Below are 14,822 nucleotides of genomic sequence, written 5' to 3'. Positions count from 1 at the left end.
CCACACTGAGGACCGGTTGGTTATGGAGAATCTCCTGAGGCTAAAATATAGGCTGTAGTTGGAAAATCAATGCACTACAAAGAAATTTTGGTGGAAAGGAACTCTCGTTTCATTATAGGATGGCTAAGTAATTAAGTAATTAAGCAGAATCCGCATAGACACATATTAAGCGAAATCACAACGGTAGCAATGGGGAAAGGAAAATATACATATAGACTCCAAGATCAGTTAACAATATTGCTGATAGGATGGCAAATGGAGAGGTAAAAGAAGCCAAATGTATTGCAATCTAAACCCCCAAACTGTGGTGCTAAATAGAAGTCCCTCTAAAGTCAATGCCTTGGTTTGGGGTTTGGGGCTAGATAGAAATCCCTCTAAAAAGAACCTAATCAGGCAAGGAATCCAGATACAAGATATGATGTGTGTGTTGTTTGGTTAAGAATAAGTCATGTCCAACTTCAAATCTTTCAAACCAGCAACCAGGCTTTGGCAATCCGATTCATCCAACACCCTCGTGAAGCCACAAATCTTTCCTGATTGCAATTGCTTCTCCCTCTACATGAGAAGCATTGATTAACAAAGAAAATTAGATGACACCCGAAGGGCATTTGTATCCTTTTACATGTTTAACGTAGGTATTAAATTAGCACGTTTTGAAATTTTGATATTGGATTGACACATTTTAAAGTTGGGGGACGAAAGTGAGACTAGACCCAAATTACAGGTACTAATAATCTGCAATTTTCCCTTTTTTACTTACTGAACATTTGAAGACATTAAGAAATAATTTTTGTAAAAGAGAGTGTTGACTGTTGATACAATTAGCTAGTTTCATTCAACAAGCAATCAAATAACTAAGATACATAGCAGACAAGCTCAAGTTTCAGAACTACTCCTTTCCCGGACGAAGCATCAGCCTCTGTTGCCATGGTTTCCACCTCTGCGGGACCTCCACATTCCCCAACTTTTAATCCATGTAAATATCAATCGAATGCCGTGACTGAGGATAAGCAAGGTCATCAGGGCCAACCAAGTGATAACTGCTACTTTCAGCTGACGATCCAGGTCATGTATACCAGTTGGTGTCAAGGCAATTATGGAAAATGAGTACGTCAATACCATAGCCGTGATGGCAACCCACATTGTTCCAATCATCACCCACATGTAAATCCTATTCTTCAACGGCAACCCACTAATGATAAGTAGGATTACGCTTAGAGAGACAATGAAACCCGTGGTATTGCAGCGGTATAGTCGCCGGAATTCTTTCCGAGGATTAGGACCATAGGCCAAAATGGACTTCCCGGCATTGTATTGATAATCTGGTTGAGGTGGTGGTGCAATAATTCCAGCTGAAGCATCAAATTTCTGGCTATTGTCTTGCCAAACACCACCAGGAGGATTTACTCCGACTTGAAAAGCGATGGTTGCAATCAATATTGCCACCACGATCAGTGCCTTCTCCACCTCCTTAACCCTCTCTTTTTGCTTTCCGAAATGGGTGGTAGTAGTTCCCGTTTTCGAGGCCGCTGGTTGGCCATGTGCGGGAGCTTGTCGATCATGTTCATCAGCCTGAAGAAAATGGAGGTGATGATTGGCCCATATAATATCATTGCCATTTCGTGCTGCCTGCGGGATTTCTCTAGCTCTTAAAGCTCCGGAACCTCGAAGAACCTCCTCTATCTCCATGTCTCTCATGTCTCTTGGACTTCTTGTCAGAACATCCGACGCCGTGAAGGAGTTGACGTTCAAAACGTTTACTTTAATTGTGGTTTCGCTAAGCAGATATCTAATGGTCTGCACAGTAAGTGTTCAACATTTCATCAAACATTATTAGCTTAATGTGAGTCTACGACTAGCAAGTATTACAACTTGATATATTTTAGTTTCAAAATCAAACAAATTGCGCATGTGCAACCCAGAAGGTCATAACCCACTCTTGATTTTCAAATCTGTTAGTGGAATCCACTTAATTAATGAATAATGGGTTTCAAGCAATATGCCAATTGATATTGCTCTTGGAAGAAAATTAAACGAATGTCGTGTATATCTAACCAAAATCAAAAGCGATCGAAGTTAGGTAAGAAGCATGAAAAGCTTACATCAATCTGCCGATCAGCTGCTGCAAGATGCAGGATTGTGTTGCCATCATCATCTTTGGAGTTCACAAATTCGTGATCACCAGTTGAATTCACCAGCAGCTTAAACGTCTCTAAGCGGTCATGTTTCACGCAGAGGTTTAGAATAGTCTGCCGACAATCCATAAGGGCTCGGGTCGCTTGGGGTCTTAGCCGAAGTAGCTCTTTTACCACCTCCACTTGGCCTTGGACTGCTGCTAGATGGAGAGGGGTGTTGCCATCCCGATCTTGAGCAAGACAAACATCTGGGTTGATGAAGAGCAGTTCTCTTACCAGGTGAAGATGCCCATTTGCGGAGGCCAAGTGAAGGGGTGTTTGTCGCCGTCGTATGTCAAGTTGGGTAGCGAGATCAGGCTTGCAGCGGAGAAGCTCTCTAGCAAAATCGAGGTGGCCGAGCACAGATGCTATGTGCAGAGCAGTCTCGGCGGCACAAACCACGCTGGCTCTATGAAGAATGAGCTCGTCCTGCCGGAGCAATTCGTGCAAGGAATTTATACTCCCTTCTAAGGCTGCTTCCCGAAGCCTCTGCATTCTCTTGATGTCAATGAGCTCTATCTCAGCACTCCTGAATTCCATCGTTCTGACTGATTAACTGATCAAAACACTCACTATAACAGGAACAGTTGTAATAATAATCGACTGCCTGCTTTGCATTAAATACTAGTCCTGTGGGAAAGACCGAGTTAAGTCTTTCTGCGTGTTCAATTAGATAAAAGTCTTGGAACTATTTTCTCTAAAATCCCCTCTCTCGAGGAAAAGGGGAGGGTTTGAAGAAAAATTGGGTGATTCGGGAACAATGGTTTCTTTGCCCCTTCTGTCTATATGGTTGAAGTGGCTTGCTTATGTTACTGCCCTGTTGAAATCTTCTACACAAACAAAAACAAGTCATCCAGCACGAAATGACTCCTATTTATCAAAAATTGGGATGTGCTCTAATCAACCCCAAAAGTTATTATAGTTAGTAGTTTCTAATGCACACACCATATCTTCTCCTCACACAGTGCGCTTCACACCGACATCTCACCGTGCATTGGGAATATCTCCCATGTGAGGTCGGTGTGAGACGCATTGTGTGAGGAGCAGATCCCAATTATTTCTAAGGGGTGTCACTCAATGCAAATGGGTTTGTTTTTAGGGACTAATTCTTCTTATTGACTTTCTACGAAATTAATTTTAAGTTAAATGCAAGTTTTGAAATGTAGTTCCATTAATTGTCTATTGTTCTACATGACAAGCTGACGTGGCATATTCTCATAGGTACCTTGCAAAAGATAACTTGTGTGTGCGATATTTTATAAAAGAGCTACTTTTTGTTGCTAATAGAGGTCAAATTCTATTGTTCCAAATACAAAAGTACTATTCACTAAGGGGGTGTTTTGTAGTGTGGATGAGAAATTGGTGAGTATATATTATTCCACATCACACCCTATGGTACGGACCAATTCATATCATACTAGAATCCACAATTGTTCTGAAATGTGAAATATGGACAAATTGTATGGACCGAACCAGTCCACACTTTTTGATTTTATGTATCTGATGAACTTACAATTTATCTATAATTTTTGAGGACTTTAGCATGGATTTTTATGCCGGTTTTATTAATTTTTGCCTTAATTTAGCTTAATGCTAAGAATAGGTTCAGGGATAATCAATCCAAGAAAAGGAAGGAAAAAGGCAAGAAAAGAAGGTTCAAAAAGACCAATTTCAGTCCAGCCCGGTCGTGGAAGCAAGAGAGAGCACTTCGGCCCAAAAAGAGCAAGTGAATTCCTTGAGAAAACCCAAGAAAATAAAGCCTAGCTATGAGGAGAATTCGGCCCAGCAAGGAAGGCCCATTTTTAGCCCAAATAACAGCCTAGAGTGTATCCCACATGAGCTCAAAAGCAAGCTAAATTGTAGCCCAAATAGCAGCCCAAAGGGAGCTAGGGGCGGCAACTTCTAGGAGTTTCTTGAAGAGAAGGAGGGAGCACTCTAGAAGGTTCATGAGGGGTGTAATACACCCCATTCTAGAGGCTTCAAGAAGGGGCAAGAGCCCCCTTGAAAAACTATATAAGGAGGCCTCTAGGAGGGGAGAAAGTGGTTCAATTGCTTGAGAGGAAGGCTCTCCCACTCTTAGAGGTTCGGCCACCTTGAGAGAAGAGAAGAGAAGAAGGCTAGGCGCAAGGAAGAAGAAGAAGAAGGGCTGAAGGAAGTTCAAGACAAGCAAGTTAGAAGAAGAAGGTGAGTTCGAATTGAGAGTTTGTGATTCAAAGATCTTTTGTAATAAATCATTTGTAGTTTCATTCTCTTTTGATTTGAATTCAGTTTCTTAGTTATATGTTCTTTCTTCTTTCTCCTTGTTTCCATTCTTCCTTGATGTATTTCACCTTGTAAAATTTCAGTTCAGCAATCTAATTCTTTTTGATTCATTCAAATGGTCATGCATTGTATTTGAAGTTTCTTGAATAAGGGTGTGATTGTAGATTAATTCAGCCAACTAACCTTCAAAACTCAGATCTGAATTCTCAGATCTGAGATTGCAAGATCTGAATTGCTTGAAAGAGAATTCAGATCTGCAATTTTCAGATTTGGCGAATTAATCTACAGCTTGGAATTCCTAGAGTGCTTGAGAGAGACTCTAGGAATTCAGATCTACTATTCAAGAACTGAATTGAGTGCAAGGTTAGAGATAACTTGCACAATTCAGTTGGTGATCAATTCAGATTTGAATTGATGCCTTAGAAGTGTTTGAAGAAATGCATGCATGGGGATTAGATTCTTGCTAGAGATAGAAGAACCGTCACTCATGCATAGGATGAACATGCACTTGAGAGAGGCTGTTCATGACCTTGGGGTTTCACCAAACCAAGGCTCAATCATGATTTATTTGAATGATCCAAATTGATAGATTGCTGAATTCTGAGATTGACATTTACTGCTTACTCTTCTAACCTGAATTGAAGGCAATTGGACCAATGATTTAGATAGATTTTAATTTAGGATTTCATAGCTTTCATTAGAGTTTTGATTTATTTGTTGATCAGATAAGAAGTGCTCAATTTAGTATTGGTAATTGTTTCCTAAATCCTCGTGGGAACGATACTTCACTCACTACTTTATTACTTGAACGGCTAGTGCACTTGCTAGTGTCACAATGACCCACACATCAAGTTTTTGGCGCCGTTGCCGGGGATTTAGAGAAGCAATATTAGGAAACATTGAGCATTCTTAATCTGAATTCATTCAGCATTGCATTCATAGTTGGGTTAATTTGCTAACTTTTTCATTTCAGCTTGGACTGCAACTGCTGTACTACTGTAGTTATGTTTCTTCTTTCTTAAGTAGATTACTTTCTTTTTTTTGGTTTCAGTTTCATTTTAATAAAGGCATATTTGATTTCTATTCAATCTTGGTGTTGTTCCCTTCAAAAAGAAAAAAAAAAATTCACATAAACATGAGTGTTGCAGATCTGAGTTGCATTCGGCACTCAGATCAGCAGATTTCAGATCTGCAGCACTCAGCCGAAAAGAGTTGCTTGTGTTTCAGATTTTATTATTCTTTTCTTTCATTACAAAAAGAAAAAAAAAACAAATGAAAAAAAAAAGGGGGAGATCTTTTGAACAACCAGAGGAGCAATTGAGAATTCGGATCAGAACTCAGATCTGAGTTCAGATCTGAATTCTGCTATTGCAGATCTGCAACAGTTCAGATCTGAGTTCCTCTGAACTCAGACCTGAACTGATGAAATTTTGAGGGGAATTGGGTGTCATCACCACCCCAATTCACCCTAGGGCACTTCTGCTATTCCCCAAAAACAATTTGGTAGTAATAACTGAAGGTAAGGCAATTGAGAATTCAGATCCAAACTCAGACTTGAGTTCAGATCTGAATTCTGCTGTTACAGATCTGCTCAGTTCAGATCTGAATTCCTCTGAACTCAGATCTGAACCGATGCAAGTTTGAGGTGAATTGGGTGCCATCGCTACCCCAATCCACCCTATGATACATCCAACCTACCTCAAGGGTGAATGGATAGCAAGGAATGAGAGAAATTCAAATCTGAAATGCAATTGATATGATGTGAGGACTGAACTGATACAGAGCATACTATGAATTCTGGGTGGACTGAATTCTTGGCTTTACCCACTTGTAACCGAGCTACATTAGCTAAGGAGGTGTATGTTTGGATTGAATAATTGTTATGCCTCAGATATTTAAGAAAAATTAGCACTTTCCAAGTATTTCTTTTAGCATTCAGATCTGTAGCAGGGCTGCTATAGTGCAACAGTTAGCAGACCTGATTTCAGATTTCTACAAAAGTTGTATGGACCGAATAACTTGCAATACCAAACATTGCAGACCCAATTTTTAGGTCTTAGCAAGTGTTTGATATGCATCAGCTATACAGGTTTGAGCTTCAATTGTAGAGTTTAAAATCTTTAACCCAAGCCTAACTCAGGACTGGTTTTAGTTTATTTCAGATCCTTTTAAATTTTTTTTTTCAGATCAGATCTGATTTCAGCCCTAAAGCATCACAGAATTGATTCCAACCTTAATGGATGTATATTGTAGTGTATACCAATGAGTGTGTATGAGATATCCAGCTCAGATCTGAATTATTATTTATTAATTTCTCTGAATTCAGATGTTGCAATCGATGGATGTAGATAAAGGAACCTTGAATAAGATGATTGGTTTAAATCTGCTTTTAGTATAATCGGCTTCATTTATTCATGATAGGATGTAGGTTTTGTATTCCAATACTTCACTTTACAGTGTGATAGGATTAGTTATTTATTTTCTTTTGTGAATATTGGCATTTTTATTGCTTTGACTTTAACAGTTTATGACAAGCAGACCTGAACTGGAAGAGATCCTTTACGACCCGGAGATTGAACGGACTCTCCGTGTCCGTTTGAGAGCTGCTAAGCAAGTCAGACAAGAAGCACAAGAAATGGCTGAACAAAGAACTATGATGGATTATGCCAAGCCTACCCTCACCGGGACTGTCTCCAGCATTATCAGGCCAACTATTACTGCCAATAACTTCGAAATTAAACCGGCCATAATCCAAATGATACAAAATACGGTTCAGTTTTATGGTATGGCCCATGAGGATCCAAATGCCCATATTGCTAACTTCTTGGAAATCTGTGACACCTTCAAACACAATGGGGTAAGTGATGATGCCATCCGGCTGAGGTTATTCCCATTTTCTTTGAAGGATAAAGCCAAAGCTTGGTTGAACTCATTACCGGCAGGATCTATAGCCACATGGGACGAAATGGCCAGCCGTTTTCTCTCTAAATATTTTCCCCCTTCTAAAACTGCTAAAATGAGGAATGACATCACTACTTTTTTCCAGCAAGAGGGGGAATCTTTATATGAGTCATGGGAACGATACAAGGAGCTGTTAAGGAGAGTTCCTCACCATGGCCTCCCCATTTGGCTGCAAGTGCAGACTTTCTATAATGGTCTTACTGACTCAAATAAGACCATATTAGATGCTGCAGCCGGAGGATCCATAAATAATAAAACTCCTGAGGTTGCCCATGCACTTATTGAGGAAATGGCAGCCAACAATTATCAATGGCATTCGGAAAGGACTCAAACTAGGAAGCAGCAAGGCTTGCATAATGTTGACACTTATACAGCACTAGCTGCACAAATAGGAGCACTCAGTAAAAAAATAGATGAAATGCAGATAGCTGCCATGCATGTGCAGCCTCTTAATTGTGAATTGTGTGGGGGAGGCCACATCAGTACAGACTGCCAAGTTGGCAATCAGTTCAGACCATCTACTGAACAAGTTGACTATGTCAGCAATTCGTCAAGACAGCAGGGTTACCAGAGTCACCATACTTTTCATCCAGGATGGAGGGGACATTCAAACCAGTCCTGGCCAAATCAGCATATTTCCAAGCCGTTCCACCAGACTTATCATCAGCCTGAACCAAAATCCAATTTGGAGGAACTAATGACAAAATTTATAGCAGGTGCAGAAACTAGGTTCCAGAACCAGGAAGCCTCAATCAAAAACCTGGAAAACCAAGTGGGGCAATTGGCACAATTAATCTCTTCCAGACTGCCGGGAACTCTTCCAAGCAACACTGAAGTGAATCCACGAGAGCAGGTGCAAGCTATTACCTTAAGAAGTGGAAAAGAGTTGCCTGAGGTAGAAAAGAAGAATTGGGCTGAACCCAAGGCAGAAACAAGCCTTGGAACCAGACAACAGAAGACGGAACAACCAGAAGCACAACAAGGGATGCACCAACAACCACAAGTTCCATTCCCTAACAGGCTGAAGCAACAAAAATTGGAGAAGGAATTTGGTAAGTTTCTTGAAATATTTAAAAATTTACATATTAATATTCCTTTTGCTGATGCTTTAGCCCAGATGCCACACTATGCAAGGTTTTTGAAGGAATTATTGGCAAACAAAAGGAAACTAGGAGATGTGGCTACAGTTGCATTAAATGAGGAATGTTCTGCTATCCTTCTGAACAAGCTGCCTCAGAAACTCAAAGATCCAGGGAGTTTCACTATTCCTTGTACCATTGGCAGTTTAAAAATTGAAAAAGCTTTATGTGACCTGGGAGCTAGCATCAATTTAATGCCATATTCTATCTTCAAGAAATTGGGGTTGAATGAACCCCAACCCACTAGAGTGGCATTACAATTGGTTGATAGATCCATTATACATCCTAGGGGGATCATAGAAGATGTGTTAGTTAAAGTTGACAAATTCATTTTTCCAGTTGATTTCATTGTGTTAGACATGCAAGAAGATGTGGAGGTCCCGCTTATCCTAGGGAGACCTTTCCTGGCTACCGGGAAAGCAATGATTGATGTCAAACAAAGACAACTCAGCCTTAGGATACAAGATGAGGAGATAATTTTTAAAATGTCTGATGCTATGAAACATGCACCCTCTAGTGATGATTCTTGTTTTATGATTGATGCCATTGAATTGACAATTGATGAATGCTTCCAGGTAAGTAGAATAACTGATCCTCTTGAACTCTGCATCCAGCAGGGAGAACTTGAAGAAGCAGAAAATGAAAAAATAAACCTCATGATAGCATACCTGAACGATAAGCCTCAATTCAAGGGAAAGGGGTTTCTTAAATTAGAGAACTTAGGCAAATTGCCCGGACCATCAGGTAAGCCATCACCCCAAAAACCCCCCACCCTTGAACTGAAGCAATTACCATCCCATTTAGAGTATGCTTTCCTTGAGGAACCATCAGATCTCCCCGTGATAATTTCCGCAACATTGAATCCCTTACAAAGAGAAAAATTATTAAGAGTGCTGCGGGAACACAAAAATGCTATAGCTTGGAAGGTAGAAGATATCAAAGGCATTAATCCATCAATCTGCACTCACAAAATTTTGATGGAAGATGACAACAAGCCTTCCGTTCAGCCCTAAAGGCGCCTGAATCCCAACATGAAAGAAGTGGTAAAGGCTGAAATAATTAAGTTGTTAGATGCTGGGATCATTTATCCTATTTCTGATAGTTCTTGGGTAAGCCCTGTGCAAGTTGTGCCCAAAAAAGGGGGTACGACTGTTGTTCCAAATGAGAAAAATGAACTCATCCCTACTATAACCATTACCGGATGGCGTGTGTGTATTGACTATAGAAAATTAAATGAAGCCACCCTGAAGGACCATTTCCCTCTTCCATTTATGGATCAAATGTTGGAGAGGCTAGCCGGGCATGAGTATTATTGTTTCTTGGATGGATATTCAGGGTATAACCAGATACCAATTGCACCAGAAGATCAAGAAAAGACCACTTTTACTTGCCCATATGAAACCTTTGCATACCGAAGGATGCCCTTTGGGTTATGCAATGCCCCAGCAACCTTTCAGCGATGTATGATGTCTATATTTTCTGATATGGTTGAAAATTTTATTGAGATCTTCATGGATGATTTTTCAGTTTTTGGCTCTTCGTTTGATGCATGTTTGAATAATCTGGAACAGGTGCTTACTAGATGTAAAGAAACACATCTTGTGTTGAATTGGGAGAAATGTCATTTTATGGTGCAAGAAGGCATAGTGCTTGGACACAAGATCTCTCAAAGAGGTATAGAAGTCGACAAGGCCAAGGTGGAGGCAATTGAAAAATTACCAACCCCAACATCTGTTCGTTCTTTGAGAAGTTTCTTAGGACATGTCGGATTCTATAGAAGGTTTATTAAAGATTTCTCAAAAATTTCCAAGCCATTATCTACCTTGCTTCAGAAAGAAGTGCCTTTTGAATTTTCAACTGAATGTCTTCATGCTTTCAACATCTTGAAAGACAAATTGATCCATGCACCTATCATGGTAGCACCAGATTGGACCCTCCCATTTGAATTGATGTGTGATGCGAGTGATTTTGCTATAGGAGCTGTTTTAGGACAAAGAATGAACAAACATTTTCAGCCAATTTACTATGCTAGCAGAACCTTGACTGGACCCCAACTCAATTACACCACCACAGAAAAGGAGCTGCTAGCAGTAATATTTGCACTTGATAAGTTTCGTTCATATCTGATATTATCCAAGGTTGTTGTCCACACAGATCACTCGGCATTAAGGCACTTGCTTACCAAGCAAAACTCAAAACCAAGACTGATCAGGTGGATCCTTTTATTGCAAGAGTTTGACATTGAGATTAGAGACCTGAAGGGTGCTGCAAACCTGGCTGCTGACCATCTCTCCCGGTTGGACACGGTAAGTTCAAAAGAGGAGATAACCAGTAACATTCGAGAAGAATTTCCGGATGAGCAGTTGTACTCAATACAGAAATACTCATATCCTTGGTATGCTGATTTTGCTAATTATCTAGCTGCACAAGTCCTTCCTCCTAACCTTTCATATCAACAGAAAAAGAAATTCTTTTCTGATGTAAAATACTATCTGTGGGAGGAACCCTTTTTGTATAAATTGTGTGCAGATCAGATCATAAGGAGATGTGTCCCCGAGGAGGAGATGGAGTCGGTACTCCAATTTTGCCATGATAAAGAAGCAGGAGGTCATTTTGGAGTTAGTCGCACTACAGCCAAGGTTTTGCAATCAGGTTTTTATTGGCCCACACTCTTCAAAGATGCCCATCGATATGTGTCCACATGTGACAAATGCCAAAGATCGGGAAACATTTCCCGACGGAATGAAATGCCCCTTTCCAATATTTTAATCTGTGAAATCTTTGATGTTTGGGGTACAGATTTCATGGGACCTTTCCTGAATTCTTTTGAGAATAAGTACATCCTCGTTGCAGTTGACTATGTATCCAAATGGGTAGAAGCCATGGCTTTACCCACAAATGACTCAAGAAGGGTAGTACACTTCCTAAAGAAGCTATTCTCCCGATTTGGCACTCCGCGAGCTATAATTAGTGATAGGGGAACTCACTTCTGCAATAGCCAATTTGAGAGGTTAATGCAGAAATATGGAATTACACATAAATTAGCTACCCCTTATCACCCTCAAACCAGTGGCCAAGTGGAGTTGGCTAACAGGGAACTCAAAAGAATTTTGGAAAAGACCGTAGCATCCGCCAGAAAAGATTGGTCCATCAAATTAGATGATGCATTATGGGCATACAGAACTGCATTTAAGACACCTATTGGCATGTCCCCCTACAGATTGGTCTTTGGTAAAGCATGCCATTTACCAGTTGAATTGGAACACAAGGCCTATTGGGCTCTTAAATTCTTAAATTTTGACATTCAAGCCACAGGGGCTAAAAGGCGGTTGCAATTGAATGAATTGGATGAATTCAGACTTACCACCTATGAGAATGCCAAAGTTTATAAAGAAAGAATAAAAAATTGGCATGATAAGAACTTGCTGAAACGGGACTTTTATGTAGGCCAACAGGTATTGTTATATAATTCCCGTCTCCGCTTGTTTCCAGGTAAGCTGAGATCCAGGTGGTCTGGACCCTTTACCATTTCACAGGTTTTTCCCCATGGGGCTATAGAACTCACCCACCCGGTTCAGGGCACGTTTAAAGTAAATGGTCAGCGCCTGAAACCATATTTAATGGGCAGTACTGTACCCCCTCCATCCACTGTTTATCTAGATAACCAATAACCTCTTATGCTTGCTCATGAACAAGTTAAGGAATCTTTTTGTCATTTATCTTTTTAGAATATTAGTTAGTAAAATAAAGACCTTTTTCTCAAAATTCCAATTCTTTAAGGACTCAGTTCATCATTTTCTTTTCTTCAGTTTGCTCTAGCAAGTGTGACTCCCTAACACTACGAACATTGAGGACAATGTTCATCTCAAGTGTGGGGGAGTGAGCCCGAGGCTAGGGTATGGGGGTTGAAACCATGCACCTCATGCACCCCAACACACATATGCAGGCAATGACATCACAAAAAAAAAAAAAAAAAAGACTGGAACCCCTCAAGTTCATTACTATTTATTTGATGATTTTTTTTTTAAGAAGGAATTCAATGAGTTGAGGGAGACTGATGTACTTGTTAAGTTTTTATTCTTGTGAATGACCCAATTTGATATATGCAGGAGAAAAGGGGAGCGCCTGAAACCATATTTAATGGGCAGTACTGTACCCCCTCCATCCACTGTTTATCTAGATAACCAATAATCTCTTATGCTTGCTCATGAACAAGTTAAGGAATCTTTTTGTCATTTATCTTTTTAGAATATTAGTTAGTAAAATAAAGATCTTTTTCTCAAAATTCCAATTCTTTAAGGACTCAGTTCATCATTTTCTTTTCTTCAATTTGCTCTAGCAAGTGTGACTCCCTAACACTACGAACATTGAGGACAATGTTCATCTCAAGTGTGGGGGAGTGAGCCCGAGGCTAGGGTATGGGGGTTGAAACCATGCACCTCATGCACCCCAACACACATATGCAGGCAATGACATCACAAAAAAAAAAAAAAAAAAAAAAGACTGGAACCCCTCAAGTTCATTACTATTTATTTGATGATTTTTTTTTTTAAGAAGGAATTCAATGAGTTGAGGGAGACTGATGTACTTGTTAAGTTTTTATTCTTGTGAATGACCCAATTTGATATATGCAGGAGAAAAGGGGAGCTGAATATGCCTTTCAGCATGACTAGCCCTAACTTCCTTCATGTGTATGGAAGCCCTTGATTTCATTGTTAATGGTCAAGAAAACTAGTGCACATCTGAAATGTTGATTCTTGAGGTTCAATAATTGCAAAAGAAGGACAAAAGCCCAAATTGACTCCGCTATTCTGAGCTGAATAGTAAAACTAGCAGCTTAGAACATGAGTCCTATTTACCTACCTCAAGCAAGTGACCAGTGTGAGATGGAGCATAAGATGCACTCACACCAAAAAAAAAAAAAAAAAAAAAAAAAAAAAAAAAGAGAAGTGTGAGATGGAGCATAAAATGCACTCACACCGAAAAGAAAAAAAAGGTGAGATGGAGCATAAAATGCACTCACCCTTAGAAATAAGTAATTGTGGTGACAACCGAGGTTCAAAGGGGCACTCTAAAGTTGAACTCTCATTGAGATTTAGTTACAGATGTGAAACTTAGTGAAATTTGATTATTAACCTTGACAATTAAGGAGCTGATTTATATATGAATTAGGAGTGAAGGCTAGACTATGATGAAATTCATATTCTCCTTTCCTCGGATCTGATACATATCTTAAATGGTAATTTACAAGAATAAGAGTTGAGCACTTACAAAAGTTCCCCGACTACTCAATGCATTTCTATCTTAAAAAGTTCACCAGGTAAATGGTGAGAACAGAAGGAGGGAATGTTAAGTTTATGGCTGATGTCTTTGCTTGAGGACAAGCAAAAGCTTAAGTGTGGGGGTATTTGATGAACTTACAATTTATCTATAATTTTTGAGGACTTTAGCATGGATTTTTATGCCGGTTTTATTAATTTTTGCCTTAATTTAGCTTAATGCTAAGAATAGGTTCAGGGATAATCAATCCAAGAAAAGGAAGGAAAAAGGCAAGAAAAGAAGGTTCAAAAAGACCAATTTCAGTCCAGCCCGGTCGTGGAAGCAAGAGAGAGCACTTCGGCCCAAAAAGAGCAAGTGAATTCCTTGAGAAAACCCAAGAAAATAAAGCCTAGCTATGAGGAGAATTCGGCCCAGCAAGGAAGGCCCATTTTTAGCCCAAGTAACAGCCTAGAGTGTAGCCCACATGAGCTCAAAAGCAAGTTAAATTGTAGCCCAAATAGCAGCCCAAAGGGAGCTAGGGGCGGCAACTTCTAGGAGTTTCTTCAAGAGAAGGAGGGAGCACTCTAGAAGGTTCATGAGGGGTGTAATACACCCCATTCTAGAGGTTTCAAGAAGGGGCAAGAGCCCCCTTGAAAAACTATATAAGGAGGTCTCTAGCAAAATCGAGGTGGCCGAGCACAGATGCTATGTGCAGAGCAGTCTCGGCGGCACAAACCACGCTGGCTCTATGAAGAATGAGCTCGTCCTGCCGGAGCAATTCGTGCAAGGAATTTATACTCCCTTCTAAGGCTGCTTCCCGAAGCCTCTGCATTCTCTTGATGTCAATGAGCTCTATCTCAGCACTCCTGAATTCCATCGTTCTGACTGATTAACTGATCAAAACACTCACTATAACAGGAACAGTTGTAATAATAATCGACTGCCTGCTTTGCATTAAATACTAGTCCTGTGGGAAAGACCGAGTTAAGTCTTTCTGCGTGTTCAATTAGATAAAAGTCTTGGAACT

At 40.0% G+C, this 14,822-nt stretch overlaps 1 protein-coding gene and 1 non-coding gene across 2 annotated transcripts; both read right to left on the bottom strand.

Annotated features, from left to right (window-relative positions):
- Positions 1-816: 816 nt before the first annotated feature.
- LOC148844270 (uncharacterized) lies at positions 817-2,948 on the bottom strand. The gene is made up of 2 exons (XM_088956602.1): positions 2,103-2,948; positions 817-1,797 (listed from the first exon to the last, which is right to left on the bottom strand). Exons 1-2 carry the CDS (start codon positions 2,712-2,714, stop codon positions 913-915), a joined length of 1,497 nt encoding a protein of 498 aa, XP_088812728.1. The 5' UTR covers positions 2,715-2,948; the 3' UTR covers positions 817-912.
- Positions 2,949-7,449: 4,501 nt separating this feature from the next.
- On the bottom strand, positions 7,450-7,556 carry LOC148844269 (small nucleolar RNA R71). Its single transcript, XR_016103926.1, has one exon. It is a non-coding gene; the product is annotated as a small nucleolar RNA R71 (small nucleolar RNA).
- Between the last annotated feature and the right edge of the window lie 7,266 nt (positions 7,557-14,822).

The sequence above is a fragment of the Nelumbo lutea genome, chromosome 8 (assembly GCF_056320005.1).
Source record: "Nelumbo lutea isolate HS-2025 chromosome 8, American lotus-T2T, whole genome shotgun sequence".
NCBI lineage: Eukaryota > Viridiplantae > Streptophyta > Magnoliopsida > Proteales > Nelumbonaceae > Nelumbo > Nelumbo lutea.
This window is presented reverse-complemented; position numbering and strand designations above follow the sequence as displayed.